Source organism: Synchiropus splendidus, chromosome 4 (assembly GCF_027744825.2).
Source record: "Synchiropus splendidus isolate RoL2022-P1 chromosome 4, RoL_Sspl_1.0, whole genome shotgun sequence".
Lineage (NCBI taxonomy): Eukaryota > Metazoa > Chordata > Actinopteri > Syngnathiformes > Callionymidae > Synchiropus > Synchiropus splendidus.
In genome coordinates, this window is record NC_071337.1 from 16,199,560 (window position 1) to 16,216,121 (window position 16,562).

General features: G+C 38.9%; 3 protein-coding genes across 4 annotated transcripts; 2 read left to right on the plus strand and 1 right to left on the minus strand.

Moving 5' to 3' along the window:
• Positions 1-510: 510 nt before the first annotated feature.
• On the minus strand, positions 511-3,855 carry crabp2b (cellular retinoic acid binding protein 2, b). The gene is made up of 4 exons (XM_053863067.1): positions 3,676-3,855; positions 1,835-2,013; positions 945-1,061; positions 511-872 (listed from the first exon to the last, which is right to left on the minus strand). Exons 1-4 carry the CDS (start codon positions 3,755-3,757, stop codon positions 822-824), a joined length of 429 nt encoding a protein of 142 aa, XP_053719042.1. The 5' UTR covers positions 3,758-3,855; the 3' UTR covers positions 511-821.
• A 1,805-nt stretch (positions 3,856-5,660) lies between these two features.
• Positions 5,661-8,140, plus strand: mrps21 (mitochondrial ribosomal protein S21). Its single transcript, XM_053862968.1, has 2 exons — positions 5,661-5,765; positions 7,301-8,140. The coding sequence occupies exons 1-2, from the start codon at positions 5,683-5,685 to the stop codon at positions 7,479-7,481; spliced, it is 264 nt and encodes an 87-aa protein (XP_053718943.1). The 5' UTR covers positions 5,661-5,682; the 3' UTR covers positions 7,482-8,140.
• Positions 8,141-9,987: 1,847 nt separating this feature from the next.
• On the plus strand, positions 9,988-16,372 carry ciarta (circadian associated repressor of transcription a). Of its 2 annotated transcripts, none has more exons than XM_053862414.1 (6): positions 9,988-10,150; positions 11,140-11,451; positions 11,529-11,604; positions 11,688-11,766; positions 13,274-13,430; positions 14,468-16,372. In XM_053862414.1, exons 2-6 carry the CDS (start codon positions 11,140-11,142, stop codon positions 14,855-14,857), a joined length of 1,014 nt encoding a protein of 337 aa, XP_053718389.1. In that variant the 5' UTR covers positions 9,988-10,150; the 3' UTR covers positions 14,858-16,372. The 2 variants fall into 2 exon arrangements, with proteins under 2 accessions (XP_053718389.1, XP_053718388.1); XM_053862413.1 differs by having other exon boundaries at positions 13,271-13,430; positions 14,468-16,371.
• The last annotated feature ends 190 nt before the right edge of the window (positions 16,373-16,562 follow it).

Consider the following 16,562-nt stretch of genomic DNA (forward strand, 5'->3'; position numbering starts at 1 on the left):
ACAACATAAAGCCTCATATTTGTGAGGCAAATTATTGTATATTTTCTCTTTCTCTTTCTATTGGTAATTTTAAATTTAATTAGAATATCTGTGGTTACTGATTTGAAATGTAGAAGTAAAAAATACCGCACAACAATGTTGTTTTTGTTGTTAACATTTTTTTCTTGGGTAAATCTTATGATACCATGCAATATTTTTCTCCTTGTTGCCCTCTCACCGTCCCTCACTCATTTCCTTTCCACTCCCAGTTTCCCCGGTGCATCTGCCAAATGCTTCTCAAAGCAAGTTTATAAAACTTCTTTGGGAGTATTTGAACTAATTGAGAGCATATTGTGGAGAGTTATGAAGAGCGAGAGCACACAGAGGACAAGGCGAGCCATGAACGGAAAGATGGAAGGGTGTGGGGTTTTGAACGGTGATGTAAGGTGATACGTGCAATGGAGAAAGGGGAAAATGGGGTGAAGAAGGAATGCAGCGGAAGACAGGAATTTATGACAAAAACAGCTTTTATTGATTAAGATTAAATTCACTGGATACTTTTATTAGTGTATAACATGCATCATTTGCCGATACTTTGTTGTTTTATGAGAGGCAAGCGTCAGGTAATAATGATAAGAAGAGTTTGCTGGAGAAGATCTTTTGCCTTGAGATCACATGGATAACACAGACAAACAGACAAACACATTTCAAAACGTCCTTGAACTATTGCATGTTGTGTAGCCCATTTGATGAAGAGGACAAAGCTCGGCCCAACTGACAGACGCGGGAACGGGGCGGGTAAATGTAAACCAGGCATGGAGCCGGAGGTCTAAATCATTTCCTCATTCTCGTTCATAAACTCTGGTGCACACAACATCCCCGGCCGTCATCGTCTGCAGAGCAAAGGAAAGACTGGTGTCAGAAGGGGCTTCTCTTTCACGCTGAGCCTGTCACCTGAAACTCACTAGAATCATTTCTCCGTCGTTGGTCACCTCTCGGGTCCATGACGTCTTCGGCCCCTCACCTTTCTGTAGAGTTTGCTCGCATCTGATCTTGCTGTCCGTTTCCCACGTCGGAACACTCTTCATTTAAGACATAGCAGGGTCATAAAAATGTGTGCATGGCTGCTGGATCATGTTTTAACATTTTCAGGCCTGACACAAGACCATGCTTTGTTCTTTCTTGATAACCAAGAACAGAGTCATCATGTGGTCAAAGTTGAGACAAATACAAGATGATGTTGCAGCTGGAATATTACACAGATAATAAACCAAATAAATATCAACTGAGGTTCCTTGCATAAAGTCATGATGCATGTATAAATGTTAATAAAGGTTTGAATTATTCTCCAAAGGTAAACTGAAAGATCTGAGGTCATATAAATGATCATATAAATAATAATCATAGAAATAACTTAATCTCTTTATCTTTTATTATGTATTTGCTACAATGAGGAACACTTCCTGTAGCATTGTGTACTGACAACTTAACACCATCTTTAACTTAACACCATAATTATGGAAAACTTTCTGTCCAGTTTTTTGAAACAACACCCCACCCAAAACAAATAAGTAAATAATATAGTTATTTGGTCTTTCGCATCCGAAATTGCTCAGAGAAAATAAATAAATTTACCCCGTAGAAAGGCTCGGGTCTCAAAAGGTCGTGTTGGCAATAGTGGAAGTGGCAATAGCAGTAGCAGTGATGGTGGCAGTGGTTGAAAGGCAGATATGCAATGTCTAAAATGTGTACTAGCAATATTGATTTTACAACAGCTACCACATTCAAGTTCTCTCAGGACCAGATTATGCCAGAACTACAAATACACGACAGAACATGAGGAGGTGAAACATACCGTGCATGGTCGTCCATCCACCGTGTTCTCGTTGAATGACTGACCCACGGTGAAGGATATCTGGGTTGTTCGGACACTGGTGGATGTCTTGATGGACAGATTCTCCCCCTGCTGGGTGATCTCAACCGCAGGGCTGGAGGCAGCTGCTACAGCAATCTTCCTCAGGAACATGTTTACACCTGAGCCAGGAAAACCAAATGTAAAAAGCCATGGTCGAATTTGAAATATTTTAAAAAACTTTTTTTTTAATGTTGAGACAAATGTGTTTTTTATGTGAAGTTAGAGAGTTACATTTTTTGAAATTGAAAGGTTTCAGGAGTACACATTTGATTTTATGCTGCCTGTTGCAGAGCACTTAACATGTACAGTGTTGAGTTATTTACTTTATTCTCACTCCACCTAAGATGCAGGATTCTTGAATGATTCAGGACTATTCGTTTCTAGACCTAAGATTACACATTGCATTTAGTGTTTGTCGTGCTTGTAAAAGCTGCCTCTTCCAGTTTTTCAATAAAGAAAACACCACAGTGATTGTAGCAGGACACAAAGATTATTTGACCTGGAGCCTTGCCCATCTGTGAGTGTGGTGGTATTCAGTGTAAAATACACACAGCGCGGGATTAGGGCAGGGACGCTCGAGGCTACGGAGGGAAGTCAGTCCCAGAGCCGGCTGGCTGCGGGGGCCCATGTCAGGGCTTAGTTCCGTTTACACTGGCTCTAATTACAACCGCATGAGCAGGACCCTGCCTCAGATGAGTGTAATCTGACATTCCACCACAGGCTGTTTGTCTTCACATTTTTAATGGATGCCACTGCTTGGCCCTCACCTGAACCCCTAGCCCCTTACACCACCCCCACTTCTGGAACCCATGTCTCCTCACTTCACCAGTACAGAATCTGATGCAGAACACTGGAGCCGCGAGTGAACTTTGTCTTCTTTTTATTAATAAAAAAACTCAGTATATTTAGGAAAACATATCATCATGATTATTTATAAGATACATTTCAACTGTTTAATTGCATAAAATTAACTATTTCAATTCAAATGATTTCATTTCCACAAAAGTGCAATAAACTGAATGTTTATTTCTATTATTAAAAATGAGACGAACTGCATCAGATATATTTATATTTATATTCATACAAAAAAGAAGCATAAAAAATTTTAGTAAGGAATCATCATGACCCAAAAAAGATCATACAAAAATTGATTTGCTATAAAGAGCAGGACTTTTATGACCTTGCTTTTTTTGACCACTGCTTTGATTTTCCATTTCCCTATTTGTGTTTGCTTCCAACACCCGAGAAAATTTTACGTTTTGATCTGATAGTAGTCACTGGCTCTTTTGATTGATTCAGAAAGGTATTTTATTCTTCCACAAATATGCCCTCATACTTTAAGGCAATGAGGCACATCCCATCATCCAAACACTCAGACGTGAAATTCGCAGCCAAAAAGGCAAAGTTACAGAGAAATGTTGAAAAGTTTTTCACATCAATAAACACATATATTAATAAACAAACCTCAAATTCTAATTCTTCTTATTAAAATCAAAAGCAGGATTGAGAATGCATAATTTAATTTTGCGTGCACATGCACTGACAAGGGCAACTTCAATGCAACTCGCAATACAACAAGCTAGAAAATATTATCATAAAAAGAACCATCTGGCTCTGAAAAGAAGGGATCAACTCATCCAAACAAAGTAGGACTAAAAATACAGGAGTGAAGTCAGAAGAATCAATGCTAATAAAGTTGCATTTGAAAGGCAGAAGCAGACAAGCTTGTATTTCTGAAAATGTATATGAATGTACTGCGATGTCCTTGCTCTCTTACTCACCCATTGCTTTCAGAAGCTCCTCAAAATTCTCTGATGATTTCATTTTCCACTTTCCTGAGAAGTCAGTGATGTTCTTCTCCATTCTGATGCCAATGGTGAACGACTTGAGCAAAAGTTGTCCGGCAGTGACTCTGAGTCTGTCCCCGCACTGTGGATCTGGATTTGTGTAGCTGTCTCCACCTCCCGTCTCACAGACTCATTGGCTGATGTCTCTCCTGGTTCTGATGCTGCAGCCAATGCAGAGGCGTGGAAGGGAGGGAACCCCCCAGCGTTCCGCTCTGCCCCACGCCTCTGTCAGAGGGGTGAAAGATTTAGATACCAGATGAAAACTCGACTTCCAGTCAACCATGATGTTAATGAATAAACCTGCTAAATGCTTTTATTTCTTAGAAGGTGGTCACATGTATGTGAGGAGACACTTTTCGTGGATCCTTTTTGTGAGGTGAGAGATTTTGAACGCACAAATCCACTTGAATGAATAAAAAAAATATAAGTGAACATAACAATTGTGTTTACAAATGTTACACATCACTTTGATTGTGAATAAAGCTCAGATCGTCCGAAGTTATTACTATTTTATTGTGAAAAACTTTTTTGCTTTTGCCATATCTTCTAAATAAAACACATCTTTTTAAAGAGAGTGAAATAGTTTACATGGTTTGTATCTTTGGGGGATTCATTACCTGCAAAGGAAAGGACAGAAGATAAGGATCCCAGCTGGAGGCGATAAAAAGCCCTTTGGTGTCACTCACACATCAGTGTCTTCATATCTGATGTGCGCAACATCCCGTCCCCCTGCATGCTGTGTTTGCAAACAAACTGAGGTCTGCCATCACCCGACACTGCATGTAACCGTGTCATTGAAGTATAACAATGTCAGCCGCTCGCTATGTGTATATATATATATATATATATATATATATATATATATATATATATATATATATATATATATATATATATATATATATATATACACTGGATACGATCCATCAACCTCCTGTGAGAGCAAACCTGGCAGCTTAGTAAAATGCTCAGTTTTGTGTCAGATCTGCAAAATTAATAAGTTTCCCCACACTAGCAGCCGTCCAAAATTAAATATTCTTCTTTTTCTGCACATTATAAATGTGTTATACTTAGCTGGCATACTCTCCATTGAGCACTCGATCGGTTTGTATGCATATTGTATGCATATGCATATTTTTGCTAAATCATTTTGCCTGCTGTTCAGTTTCTCTGTGTGAGCCATGAGGATGAAAATTCATCAGGTCTGGTACTGAAAGGAAGGATCTGGAAATATGTTGCAGCGTATTCATCTAACAAAGGGAGCCATGATGTTATCGTACCCACATGAATCACCAACATTCCACTGTGTGGTAGAAGGCAGATACTGTATCCTAGCTTGGATTTCAGCGACATGGGAGATGGACTCATCCCATCTTTAATACAATGAGAGACCATAAAAGACAGCAGTGTTTCGTGCAAATTCATGAATTCATGAATATCCGGAGTGGCATCCAACAAAGACGGATAGAGAATAACTAGCCGGCCATGGTGGAGTAGAAGGATAGAATGAGGGGACACACAGAACACACATTAGTGTTAGATGGTCAAAAGAAGGGTAGGTCTGACCACCAGATATTTATTAAATTTAACTGCATTTATTCTAGTATTTATAGTATTTTTGGTTGTTTTTGTCTGCCCTTGTAACACAATGATTGTACACATAAAATATTTAAGTACAAAAAAAAATTGAGATAATGGAATTCAAGTGAGTTAATAATTGTAAAGGTGATTAATGTGACTTGTCAACGCGCGTAAATAAAGAAATAAAGTATCACTGAAATTGCAAGGCCTGGAATTGTCGTTTACCCTTAAATTACAGGAACAATTAAAGTTTAAGCGTCACCTAGCGGTCTGGTGAATAATCACGCCACCTCTTACCGGAACTTTGCTACTCATCCATGTTTCAAGTCGGTGGATGTTTCAGATGCACCGACACTCATCATGGCGAGGCACCTTCGCTTCGTTGCGAGGACAGTGATGGTCCAGGATGGCAATGTCGACGCCGCGTACAAGAATTTGACAAGGTTAAACATCTTATCATTCTTTTCTTTGAACTGTATCTTTGCTGATGAGAAGCAATGAGCTAATATTAGCCGCGTTTTAACATCATTTGCTCAAAGTCACAAGTGACGCATGCGCAATAATGTTGTTTGGACTCCGTGTCGCCCTTGAAATCTAAATAGAAATTCGATTTCGGGTCTGGCGTCTGTATTGGGAATAAAAACATAATCCCCAATGTTTTATTGGCGCAACTTGGTGATTGATGCTATCTGATGTGATCGCCAGGTGAACGTCATCAGTGTGTATTTTGCCGACCATCCAACATGCCAACACAGCTACAGTTTGACCACAAGCATAAAGCAGCTATTTATAAGTCATCACATCTATTAATGTCACAGATTATTTAAATTCTACAAAGGCACACCTAAAGTGATAATCTTATTCAAGGAGATAACATAACATTTATTCTACGGATGCTCCGATCACGATTTTTGCTGCCGGTCACCGATACCAATCACATGGATTGACAGTTAATTTCTGTTCAAAATGATCAGACATTCTGTGTGAAAAAATGAACTTTAAATCATTTTAATTCTGACACGTTTAATATAGCGCTTCAAGGTGGCAGAAAATAGAAAAGCCTTGCTGAATGCAGCTATTCAGTCAAAAGGACAACTAAAAAACATTTAATTAGATGTGAGACGTCGCAGGTGAATCTCTAGAGACTCTGCTATGTCCGTGAAAGATTTACCTACCGTTGCGGCATTCCAAGCCAGAGAGCACTGCATTTATGAAAGCTTCCACTCCGGACGTTTTCAAAAGTTTCAGATTCAGCTGGCTAACAAACTCTGCACCTGACTCCAAAATGGTAATTGATCCGGTCGTTTCTGTCTCCGCGTAAACAACACTTGAGACAGGCTGGTCATCTAGCTCGGTGAAATGAATTATTATTTTTTATCATCTCAAATGTCACGCACAGACCTGCAGATGTTGCTAGGCGCCAGCTGCGCTAACAGCCTCATGCAGATGAATCAGCGGTCACACTTTCATGAGCCCAGAAAACTCTCCGCACTCTGCCAAATGCTGGTGCTTTAAATGCCATATTTAATTTGAAGGCGCTTCCCTGCACAGACTTTTCCCATGCGTGTGCTGCAGGATGCAAACTTTACATGACGGGTTGAAAGTATCTTCACAGCAGACATACCGCTGTTTAGTGAGCAGCAAGTAGGGAGGAACGCATCACAACCAGCAGGGCTTCATGAGAGCTCGGGCTATCACACATGATCAGTTGTTGTGATCGGCAGTGACAGGTAGTGATCGGCATTCACCGATCACACTGAAATCGGCCGATCATGATTGGTGACCGATCGATCGGAGCATCCCTAATTTATTCAACACTTGAGAACCATTTCAGTGAACTACATGAATGTCACAGGAATTCCACATTATTGATTCTTAATTCTGAACTCCTTGGTAAAAATAAATAAAATATGCATGAACATTGATTTATATATAAGAAAGATATGGTATAACAACGGATGTGTTTTGTATTATCCAGGTTTCTCAGCCAGGATGGGATCATTGATCATGTGAAGCGGAAGCGCTACTACGAGAAGCCCTGTATAGCGCGCCAGAGAAAGAACTTCGAGAACTGCAGGCGTATCTACCACTCAGAAATGGCCAGAAAAATAGCCTTCATCTCCAGAACAGACAGAGAAGATCCATGGCTCGGATGCTAGTGTGATGGAGTTGTGGATCAGAAGAGGACTGACTAAAGATGGGACACCAGAATGGACATTTTACAACCTTTAAATACTGAGTGATATGGTTGTGGAAGAATTTGATGTGCAAGAAAATGCAGCATTTTCAATTTTCATTATTGTTCGTCGATGTTTGCTATATAAAAAATAAGTGTTATCTATGTCAAGAGCAGTCTGATGAATATTAAGTTATCAGGAAAATTAAATAATAAATAAACACTGTCATGCTCCACCAATTTAATCTCACTGTTTAAAGACCTTGAAATGGTACAACAGGGGCCGTTGTGTTATGCTGAATACAGATGGCATAACAAGGCTAACGCATGTATTAGATTTCTGACCACAAATCCTTTTTTAAAATGTTGACACTCATGTTGTCCCCTATGCTGAATAAAAATAAAGTGGTGGTATTCGATACCTCACCAGTATTAATAGCTCTGTAAAATGTTTCTCTTCACAAAGTGGCCTAAGACTTGATTCACTCTACTGTATACTAATCTGATTATGTGATTATGTAACACTATACGGCTTTATCTACTACAGAGACGTGATATCAAACCCCTTAAGCTGGTCTGCCATTTACCTTGATGCAAAACTATTGGGATGCACTGATTCTCTACAATAAAAAGCTACTGATATATTGTGAGTGGTACTGATGGTTTTTAAGCTTCCTTTCAGTGCATTGTTTTGCTGTCAATCGAAGAATAATTTAAAAACGCTAGACAAAGCACTTGGAGAGTACAAACCTCCACTTAGCAGTTTCATTTCGCTCACAACACAATAGAGGGTTTTCACGGTGCATCACCACCGCGTCATCCAACCCGGAAGCCGCCATGTTGGAGATACTCTTTGTAAACATCCTCATAGGCTGTGAATGGAGTGCGATGGAAAAACGCAAAAAAAACCCAGAAAGGCTCGTCGAAACGAGTTGGGAGTGACAGGACATACAGAGAGGGAACACGAAAATGGGTGACACTTCGAAAAGTTGAGCTTTATTGGTGGTGCAGACCTGTACGAACTGGCTCCGCCGTCGTGGGTGAACGGCGATCCGGACATTCTGCCGTCGGTGACGTATCCTGATATCATCAATTACCTGTTTTTTCGCCTATTCCATCCACCGCCGAGGACCTGAAATGTCAACGAAGTTCGGGGGAGTATAACCAGATGGTGTGCGGATGGGTCAGGAAACCGAGTCGACAACATTTGCACCTTATATGAGAATGTGATTTAAATATTTTGATGTTTCATTTTGAGTGTGTGTGTGTGTGAGAGAGAGAAAGAGAGCTTTTTAAGGGAACGTTCTGAAAACTGTGTGGGTTGGCATCAATAAACTTGTTTTGATAAAAGTTCTGTGTATTCTCTTCCACCACAATACAATGCAAATTAACGGTCATTTAGGCTATACGTTTTCTTTTTTTAATGAGCAAAATATTCGGATGTTAACCACAAGCGCCTCCTTCCTTCCGACAACTTGTGGTATTGTTCTCCATTATTTGCCATAACTTTTGGAAGTTGATAAATTTCCAAAGGTTTTTCACAATCAGAACGATTCGTACAACCCAAAACACGACCGTAATTCACCATTTTTCAAGGAAACGCTGCAGAATCGCCTTCAGTACCGCTCTGTGCTGAGCAGTGAGTATCTCCAACATGGCGGCTTCCGGGTTTGATGACACGCCGTGCAAACCCTCTATAACCCAATGACAAAGAATCCTTCAGAAAATTTCCTGCACCCAAATATTGAAAATGGTCATATCTCTCATTGCAGACGATGATCTGGATCGCTCACAAAATTCAATCATTTGTTCTGTGTCCCGTTTCACATGAAATTAAAATTTTGTCCAATTGTGTGCCTCACTTCGCAAGTCATTTTGAACACAGACAACAGACTAACCGCCACTGTCAAAAACATGGCATCCTTGGCCAAAGTAACTGTCTCCATTAATATATGGTTCAACTGTAACACAGGCAGTTCTTAGGTGCCACAAATTTGGAGAATGCCCTCCTGGGTGAGGTGGCTGAGAGAGTGGAAATTATGTATTCCGTTCAGAAAGATACCACCTTAACTTTATAATATAGTAAAGTTGATGATGTAAACACAAAGTAGCTGAAGAAAAATATCCATATTTAAATTCACTCCATCATTCCTGAGTATTTTGCATTGATCGAAATAAACAAGAAGTTCATCATTTGAACAACATGGCAATACAAGTTATGGTTTGGTCAAACGTCAGGATATTTCTATAAAACCTGTAATAGTAACAGAGAGCTAGAGAAGTATTTGCACGTCTCAGTCCAGCCACACTCACAACACGTGCAGCCGTGTTCAGCGAAAACCAGCCAATCAACGATAGCAAGTCTATTGATTGGTTAGAACATGAACCAATCAGAAAGACTGCTACTTTTCACGGGCCAATTACTTTGCTGTGTCAGTCCCGCACGTGCGCCGTATGTCTCGACACTGAGGACTCTCTGTACCAGCAGAGTTACGCGAGCACGCATGCGCACATTAACCGAAGACAACGCTGGATCGCAGACGGTCTGTTCAGCCTTCAGTCAAATATTTGTGTCTGAAGCTGCGTGAAGAAAACTTCCACGAGATAAAGTGCAGTTCCTTTTTTTAAGTATTCCGATTTTACTTCCGTGAGGTAAGCAACTTTAATCTAATTCTTTGGCAGTAAACTCTTGAGTTGAGTTTGTCGAGATAGCTTGTTGCATTATGGTTACGTTATGTAATTGTTTTTATTTCCCCCAAATTACTCAAAGTCTGTTGTATTTTGGTTAATTCCTGCAAGAGTACAAACAAGGTCGTTATTCGTAATATATTTTTTGCCTTATTATACAATTTGAAATTTAGAGAACGTCATCTGGCAAACTGTTATGCAACGACACATTTTATAATATGGTATTTACTGACGTCTGCTTTGTTATTGGGAGTAACTTCGTCGTGACTTTCTGTCGTTATGTGCGGTAAATCCACCCTACATAACTTTAGGTTGAACAAACGGTTATCCTCAGGTGACTCTAAGGTACCCTCATGTTGTAAACAATACCAAGCGTAGGTCACGTGAACAACTGAGTACACGCTGTTCTTTTTGGCCACATTTGCTTGTTAGGCACCAATACAAATTACTTTTCATATCTCTAAAAAACCTGACGGTCGGCATTAGTTTGTCTCTTATTTTCAGTTAGCCTATTATCGAGACATATCTGATTGTAAATGGTTGTACTTAAGTTCTTTGCCAATTTTAGAGTTTGAAACTTTTTTCTGATGGTAATGTAAACAATGGCAATATTTTCTACTTGTACTTTCACTGTACATTTTTGGTACACTAGGATCTATCTTTTATCTTTTTTTTTTTCTTGTCACTACTTTCTTTTTAGTTATCTGCCCTTTCCCCAAAAACATTTTCATTGGTGAGATGTTAAATAGATCTGTCCATGTTCTTCCATTTACAGCAGTTAAAACAAAGAAGCCCAGCCAGAAATCCTTTTTCTCCAGCTCTTATGGAGGAATACTGGGGCAAACTGGAAGACATAACCAGCCCTGGCTCTGTAGAAAGAGATTCATTTGAGTTGTGTTCACATGGTAAAGGCCACATAAAGATACATCTATTTTTGTTCTTTTTTCTATCAGATGATGAACACATTGGAATCTTCCAAGTGGTTATTTTACAACTCTCCTCCGTCCACACCATGCAATCACTTCAGCGAGAGTGAACACACTGAGGATGAAGCAGATGTATCTGAAGGAGAGTGGGACATGAGGGCAAATAAACCATTCTCAGTGGTTGACGGAGCCAGCATTAGCTTCCTGAGCCATCCACAGAAGAGACTCGCCGAGTGCAAAAAGGGGAATTCCCAACACTGTCTTGTCTCTGCTTCTGCGGACGGCGTCACCGTTGAATCTCCAGCCAGCACCCCAGGAAATGTGTTCTTTGCAAAAAAGGTCTGATTTCTTAATCATCTCCTTCTCAAACAAGTTTTAATAACTTACTTGTAGTAACTTGCATATTGTTTTTCCAGTGCGCTGATTTACATAGGTTTATCTACCCTCTGCACCAACTTCTACACAGACTCAAGACGGGGAGGTATAACAAAGGTCTGTATTCTGAACGACACTGAGTTGATATTAAAATAATCTAGATTACACTGGGCTGTAAAATGATGCTATTTATCTTGCAGGTTTGACCACCTCGCAGAAAGCTGTTGCAATAGACAGACTACAAAGAATTCTTGGGATGCTGCAAAGGCCTGAAATGGGGTAAGCCACAATCACGCTAACTTAATTGACTGTGTGATCAACTGTTTTCCAAAAGTATAATCACATAGGTCAAGTGACATCAAAGTCTAATGCTTGCTTGCTTGCTTGCTTTGTGTGTGTAGTAGTTATGACTAAATCCTATTTTATTTGCCATAAGTGACCTCCCACTTTCTGAAATGGAAACCTAGGCAAAGATCAGAGATTACAAAAGAATGTTATTTTTTTTGGATTAGAGATAATCATTGGAACTATTGCTGTCTTGGCCAAAATGTTGTTTTTCAGTTGTGTTATTATGTGTTATTTTACCTAGTTATCTTACTTCTTTTTCTTTGACTTAAAAGTACATAATGTCGACAGAAGGATAGATTACACTACAAAATATATGAAAATGATTTTGAGTACATTTCGTGAAAGTGGATGAAAGTATCACGTTATTTCACGATAGTATCATGTTATTTCATGTTAATGGTTGTGTTCGAGTACCACCTGGACGATCAGCGAGAGTCACATCTCCTGCAGGCAACATGTATTTTCCTGATGTTTACTAAACACTCACAGGGATTGAAGAAGCAGAAACAAGTCTGAGTGCTTGGAAAATGAAGGCACTCACACGTTTGTGGGAATAAACTTATAATAATTGACAGTTGTAGTGGCCAAGTTTTTATTACAGTTTATTTAAATACAACCTCATTAAAGTTCTTTTACGTTAATAATAGTATATTCATGATTGGATGTGAGATATGTTTTAAAAAAACGTGAAATACAGTTGAAGAGAAAATGGACTTGAGTCTCACTTTCTATTGCGTTGTCTCATACATGAAACTAGCAGATCAATATTAGTCGTGGAAGAATGTGGTTATTCAACTCGATTTACATTGACCTGGAGTGACCTCCAGTGACAGGTGCGCGTCACTGCATCAACCTGACAAAACGCGTCATGTTGCCACTTTCCACCATGAAAGAGTGAAGACTCCCCTCCAAAGCTTTAAGGAAACGAATTTCTGCCCACATTTTCACCATGTACTTCTTCAATCTCAGCAAGTGCTTTGTGAACTTAAGGAAAAAACATTTTTCCTACAGGCGAGTGCAGAAGATGTCACTTGGTGTGTAACTGAACCCTCATTTCTGGCCGAACCCACAAGCCGTCTAGAGTATCAACCTTGGCCATCATTTTAACAGTGGTTGCCTGATCCTGGAAGATCATTAATCAAACCAACCAACATGATACTATAATGAAATAATGTGATAATTTCATCAAATAATGTGATACTGATTCTAAAATATGTTTTCCCTTGTTGGCAGCTGAGCTTCCCTAATTCTTCTACTACTACTAATTCTACTAACACTACTACTACTGCTACGACTAGTAGTAGTACTACTACTAATACTACTACTACTACTAATATTAATAATAAGTATATATATATATATATATATATTATAGTAGGCTGTTCAGACTTGTTTAGTTTTGGTAATACTTTTTTTTTTCCATCCTTTCTGTCAGCAGTGAGAAACACCTACATAACCTTCTGCAGATTGAGATGATGCTGAAAATGTGGTTCCCTCATGTGGCAGCTTTTCAGTCCACATGTGCTAAATCCCAGACGCCCACACCCAGAATCACTCCTCACTGGCAGCAGAACCAGCTCCACATGCCGGTCAAGGTATGACGGAATCGTGATACTAACTGGCTGCTTACTGTGTATGAATAAACCCAGTCTACCACACTATATCATATATACTATATACATAAACTCAAGTGATGCAACCAAGCATACAATTCAGTATTGTATGAGAGTAAAGAACGACAAGGCCTGAGAGAAGCAGATGCTCTGAGAGAGCCAGACCTCGGGAGCCAGGCATTCGCTAACTGAACTGACTGTGAAGAAATTATGGATAATTGAAGGAAATAATTGTTATTATTACATTGAGGATTAGTTACTTCATACTTATGTTGAATTCAAAATGTTCTTAAATTGGTTTGAAGGAATGATGATTATTAGCAGTTTTGCTCATTTAACCTTGTTATAATGGTTATCACCCTTTTGGTATGGTTGATTTATTCATGTAAACAAGTTAGGATGAGTGAATATGTAATGATAGATGAAGATGAAGATTTATTCTGTCTGCATGTAACATTTTGACCAGATCTGTAGTTGCACTTTGCTTGGTAAATGTGGTGTTAACTGCATTTGCAGAGTTGTAGGATTTCACTTGGTGAGTTGAGATTAAATAAGATCCCTGTTTATTTGGCTGCCAAATTAAGTATTTGTTCCAGGGGATGGCGTCAGTTTCAACAGCCATTTTTTTCCGTTTTTCCTGAGGCATCATAAATATATTTGAAATGGAAGTACTTCATGAATGATAACCAGATTGTATTGACCGAAACAGAATCTGAGATTTCGACTTTACAACACAATATTCTAAAGCACTACACTTCATGAAATGCTGCAGACAGGAAACTAGCTTTGGCAGAAAAATGACATTTGGGTTTGGGGATTTCACAACTCATCATGCTCAGTTGCTTATCAAGATCCATTAGCTCATCCTTCAATTTTTATTGTGTTTGTTTTCTAAATCTAATGAAAACTAACCCGAAGCTAGTCTCTAAAACCCAACCACATGACTGATACCGACACCGAAACTGCCTTGCTCAATGATTCTGCTGTGTGTTATATTTGGTTCTATCCTCTCATTCCAGAAGCGTAAGCTGAACTGGGTGGACCCTGACAACTCGAGCACCAGCCCCGACTGGCAAAAGAATCATGGAGATGAAAAACACAGCAGCTGTCCAGTGTTTGACACGACATGTCTTCCCAGAGCTGCTAAGACACCCCGACGTCCGGTGGAAAAAACTGCAGATGACCAGTGGTCTGAGCATCGCATGTTTCCAGAGAAGAGAAGCACTTTTGAAAGGCCTCAGCGTGAATCTGCTGAAGAGATGCGTCCACCCTCCCAGTGTAGCAGCCCGTGTACACAGGAGAACTCCATATCGTCCAGCTCTGTCTTGCCTCAGCTATCCTCAACTGAACTTGTAACCAACTGGATGAGCAGGATGCCGGTCAGAGTGAAGACGGAATGGATTACATAAGTTTGAATTTAGGAAAAAGCCATAAAATCGTTACTCTGAGAAAGAGGGAGAAAGATTGACGTGCAGCAACTTTCGACTACGCATTGTGGCACTTTCCGTCCCCATTTAAATCATTGCACTATTCTTTTTAACATATTTATTTTGTAAAGCTACTGCTGACTTTGCACTGTTTGGCTGGTGAGAATAAGTGACACAGGTGAATCGTTTAGCGATAAAATGCCTGTGATCTTATGCTTCCATCTTAGTTATTAGTAGTTCATTTTGCACCTTGAGATGAATTGTGCATCTTCAATTCCCTATTCACAGTCCAGCTGTAACCGCTTAAGTAACTGCTCCTTACAGAAAGAATATTGTCTTAAATTAAGAGTGAAGTGTTGAGTGAAAAGCGATTCGATTCCTATGTTAATGAACACAATAGCCAGCTGGGTGACTCCGAGAGATAAACTTAACACATGACATAAAAATATTTTCAGAAGGGATGTCATTTATTTTCCATTTTTTATTTAATTATTATGTTTTTTTGGATGTGAATGCAAATAGTGAACACATAAAACGCAGTATTCTGAGCTCTACTCTGTTACTGCTTTTGAATTATGCCATTCTTACAGACGTGAGTCCGTCATGTTCAGCAGAAGTGCAATATAATGTGCAGTAGAGGCCAACTGCTTGTCAACATGGTGACAAAATATTTTTGTAACCAAAATAAATCAGAAATATTTTTATTGATTTGTAAAGGAAAATAATGTTTATTGGTGAAATGGGGGGTAAATTAAGAGAAAACTAAAATAAAAATTTCACTGTTAATAACAGAGAATATATGAAGCTTCACACAGTGGTGAGGACCCTGTCAAAGTAAAAAAAAACATTGATATAAAAACTATTTTTCTTTTTTATTTATAAAACAGCACTTTTTGTTACAGGGGGAAATGTTACGCATCTGTCATCGTAGCTCGGTGTGGCGTTGTTTTCTATCAAAGTGTAACGCTTCAAAATACTGTGGACTGTTTTGAAACAATTTTGTGTTGAACTCTAGTGTAGTTGTTAATATATGGCAAGAAAAGCATTAACAGAATTAAGTTTCTTGGATATTGTTATGAGGGCCTACACAAAATATATTGCTCTGTTACTTGAAGTGCTTTATCGTCAAATTTAAATTTGAATAACAAATATTCCTTTTCCTACTTCTGATAGTGTGTTAGCATCGTACCACTGTCTTCAATTGATTATCATTCATGTTGAATGACTTTTTTTTTTCCTTTGGTGGATTGTCACCACTCAGCCTTGGTTTTTACATGTATTTAAATTGGTTTAGCAAGTCAGTGCAGAACAGGTCTTAGTTTACATTCTTGTCAACACTTCTTCTGCATATGTTTCATCAAACCTCTTTCTGTATGGAGTGATACGTATTTTGACCTTAAGTGGTTAGATGGAGATTTTGGGTAAACGTTTAAAATAGTACCTGGTGATGTTCTGTTATTGAAAAAGCACAATTATTGAATAAACATCTGCAAGTTGTTTTCTTTAAACTATTTTCCATTATTGTTTCAGAATCAACTTCTTCCCTTTGTTCCATAAAATACGCTACTGTAAAAAAAAACACACACAAGAAAAATGACAAGACTCTGCAACTGTTAAGTCATGAGCTCAAAAGTGTTCACTCAAATTTATATTCCTGATTATGTATATTTATTACTACAATCCAAAA

Coding starts and splice junctions, on each gene's coding strand:
- crabp2b (XM_053863067.1), bottom strand. CDS start 3,757: ATGGAGAAGAACATCACTGACTTCTCAGGAAAGTGGAAAATGAAATCA. Junction 1,062..1,834: donor TGGATGGACGACCATGCACG/GTATGTTTCACC, acceptor TCTTAAATGAAG/AGTGTTCCGACGTGGGAAAC. Junction 873..944: donor ACGACGGAGAAATGATTCTA/GTGAGTTTCAGG, acceptor TTTGCTCTGCAG/ACGATGACGGCCGGGGATGT.
- mrps21 (XM_053862968.1), top strand. CDS start 5,683: ATGGCGAGGCACCTTCGCTTCGTTGCGAGGACAGTGATGGTCCAGGAT. Junction 5,766..7,300: donor GCGTACAAGAATTTGACAAG/GTTAAACATCTT, acceptor TGTATTATCCAG/GTTTCTCAGCCAGGATGGGA.
- ciarta (XM_053862413.1), top strand. CDS start 11,140: ATGATGAACACATTGGAATCTTCCAAGTGGTTATTTTACAACTCTCCT. Junction 11,452..11,528: donor ATGTGTTCTTTGCAAAAAAG/GTCTGATTTCTT, acceptor TTGTTTTTCCAG/TGCGCTGATTTACATAGGTT. Junction 13,431..14,467: donor AGCTCCACATGCCGGTCAAG/GTATGACGGAAT, acceptor CTCTCATTCCAG/AAGCGTAAGCTGAACTGGGT.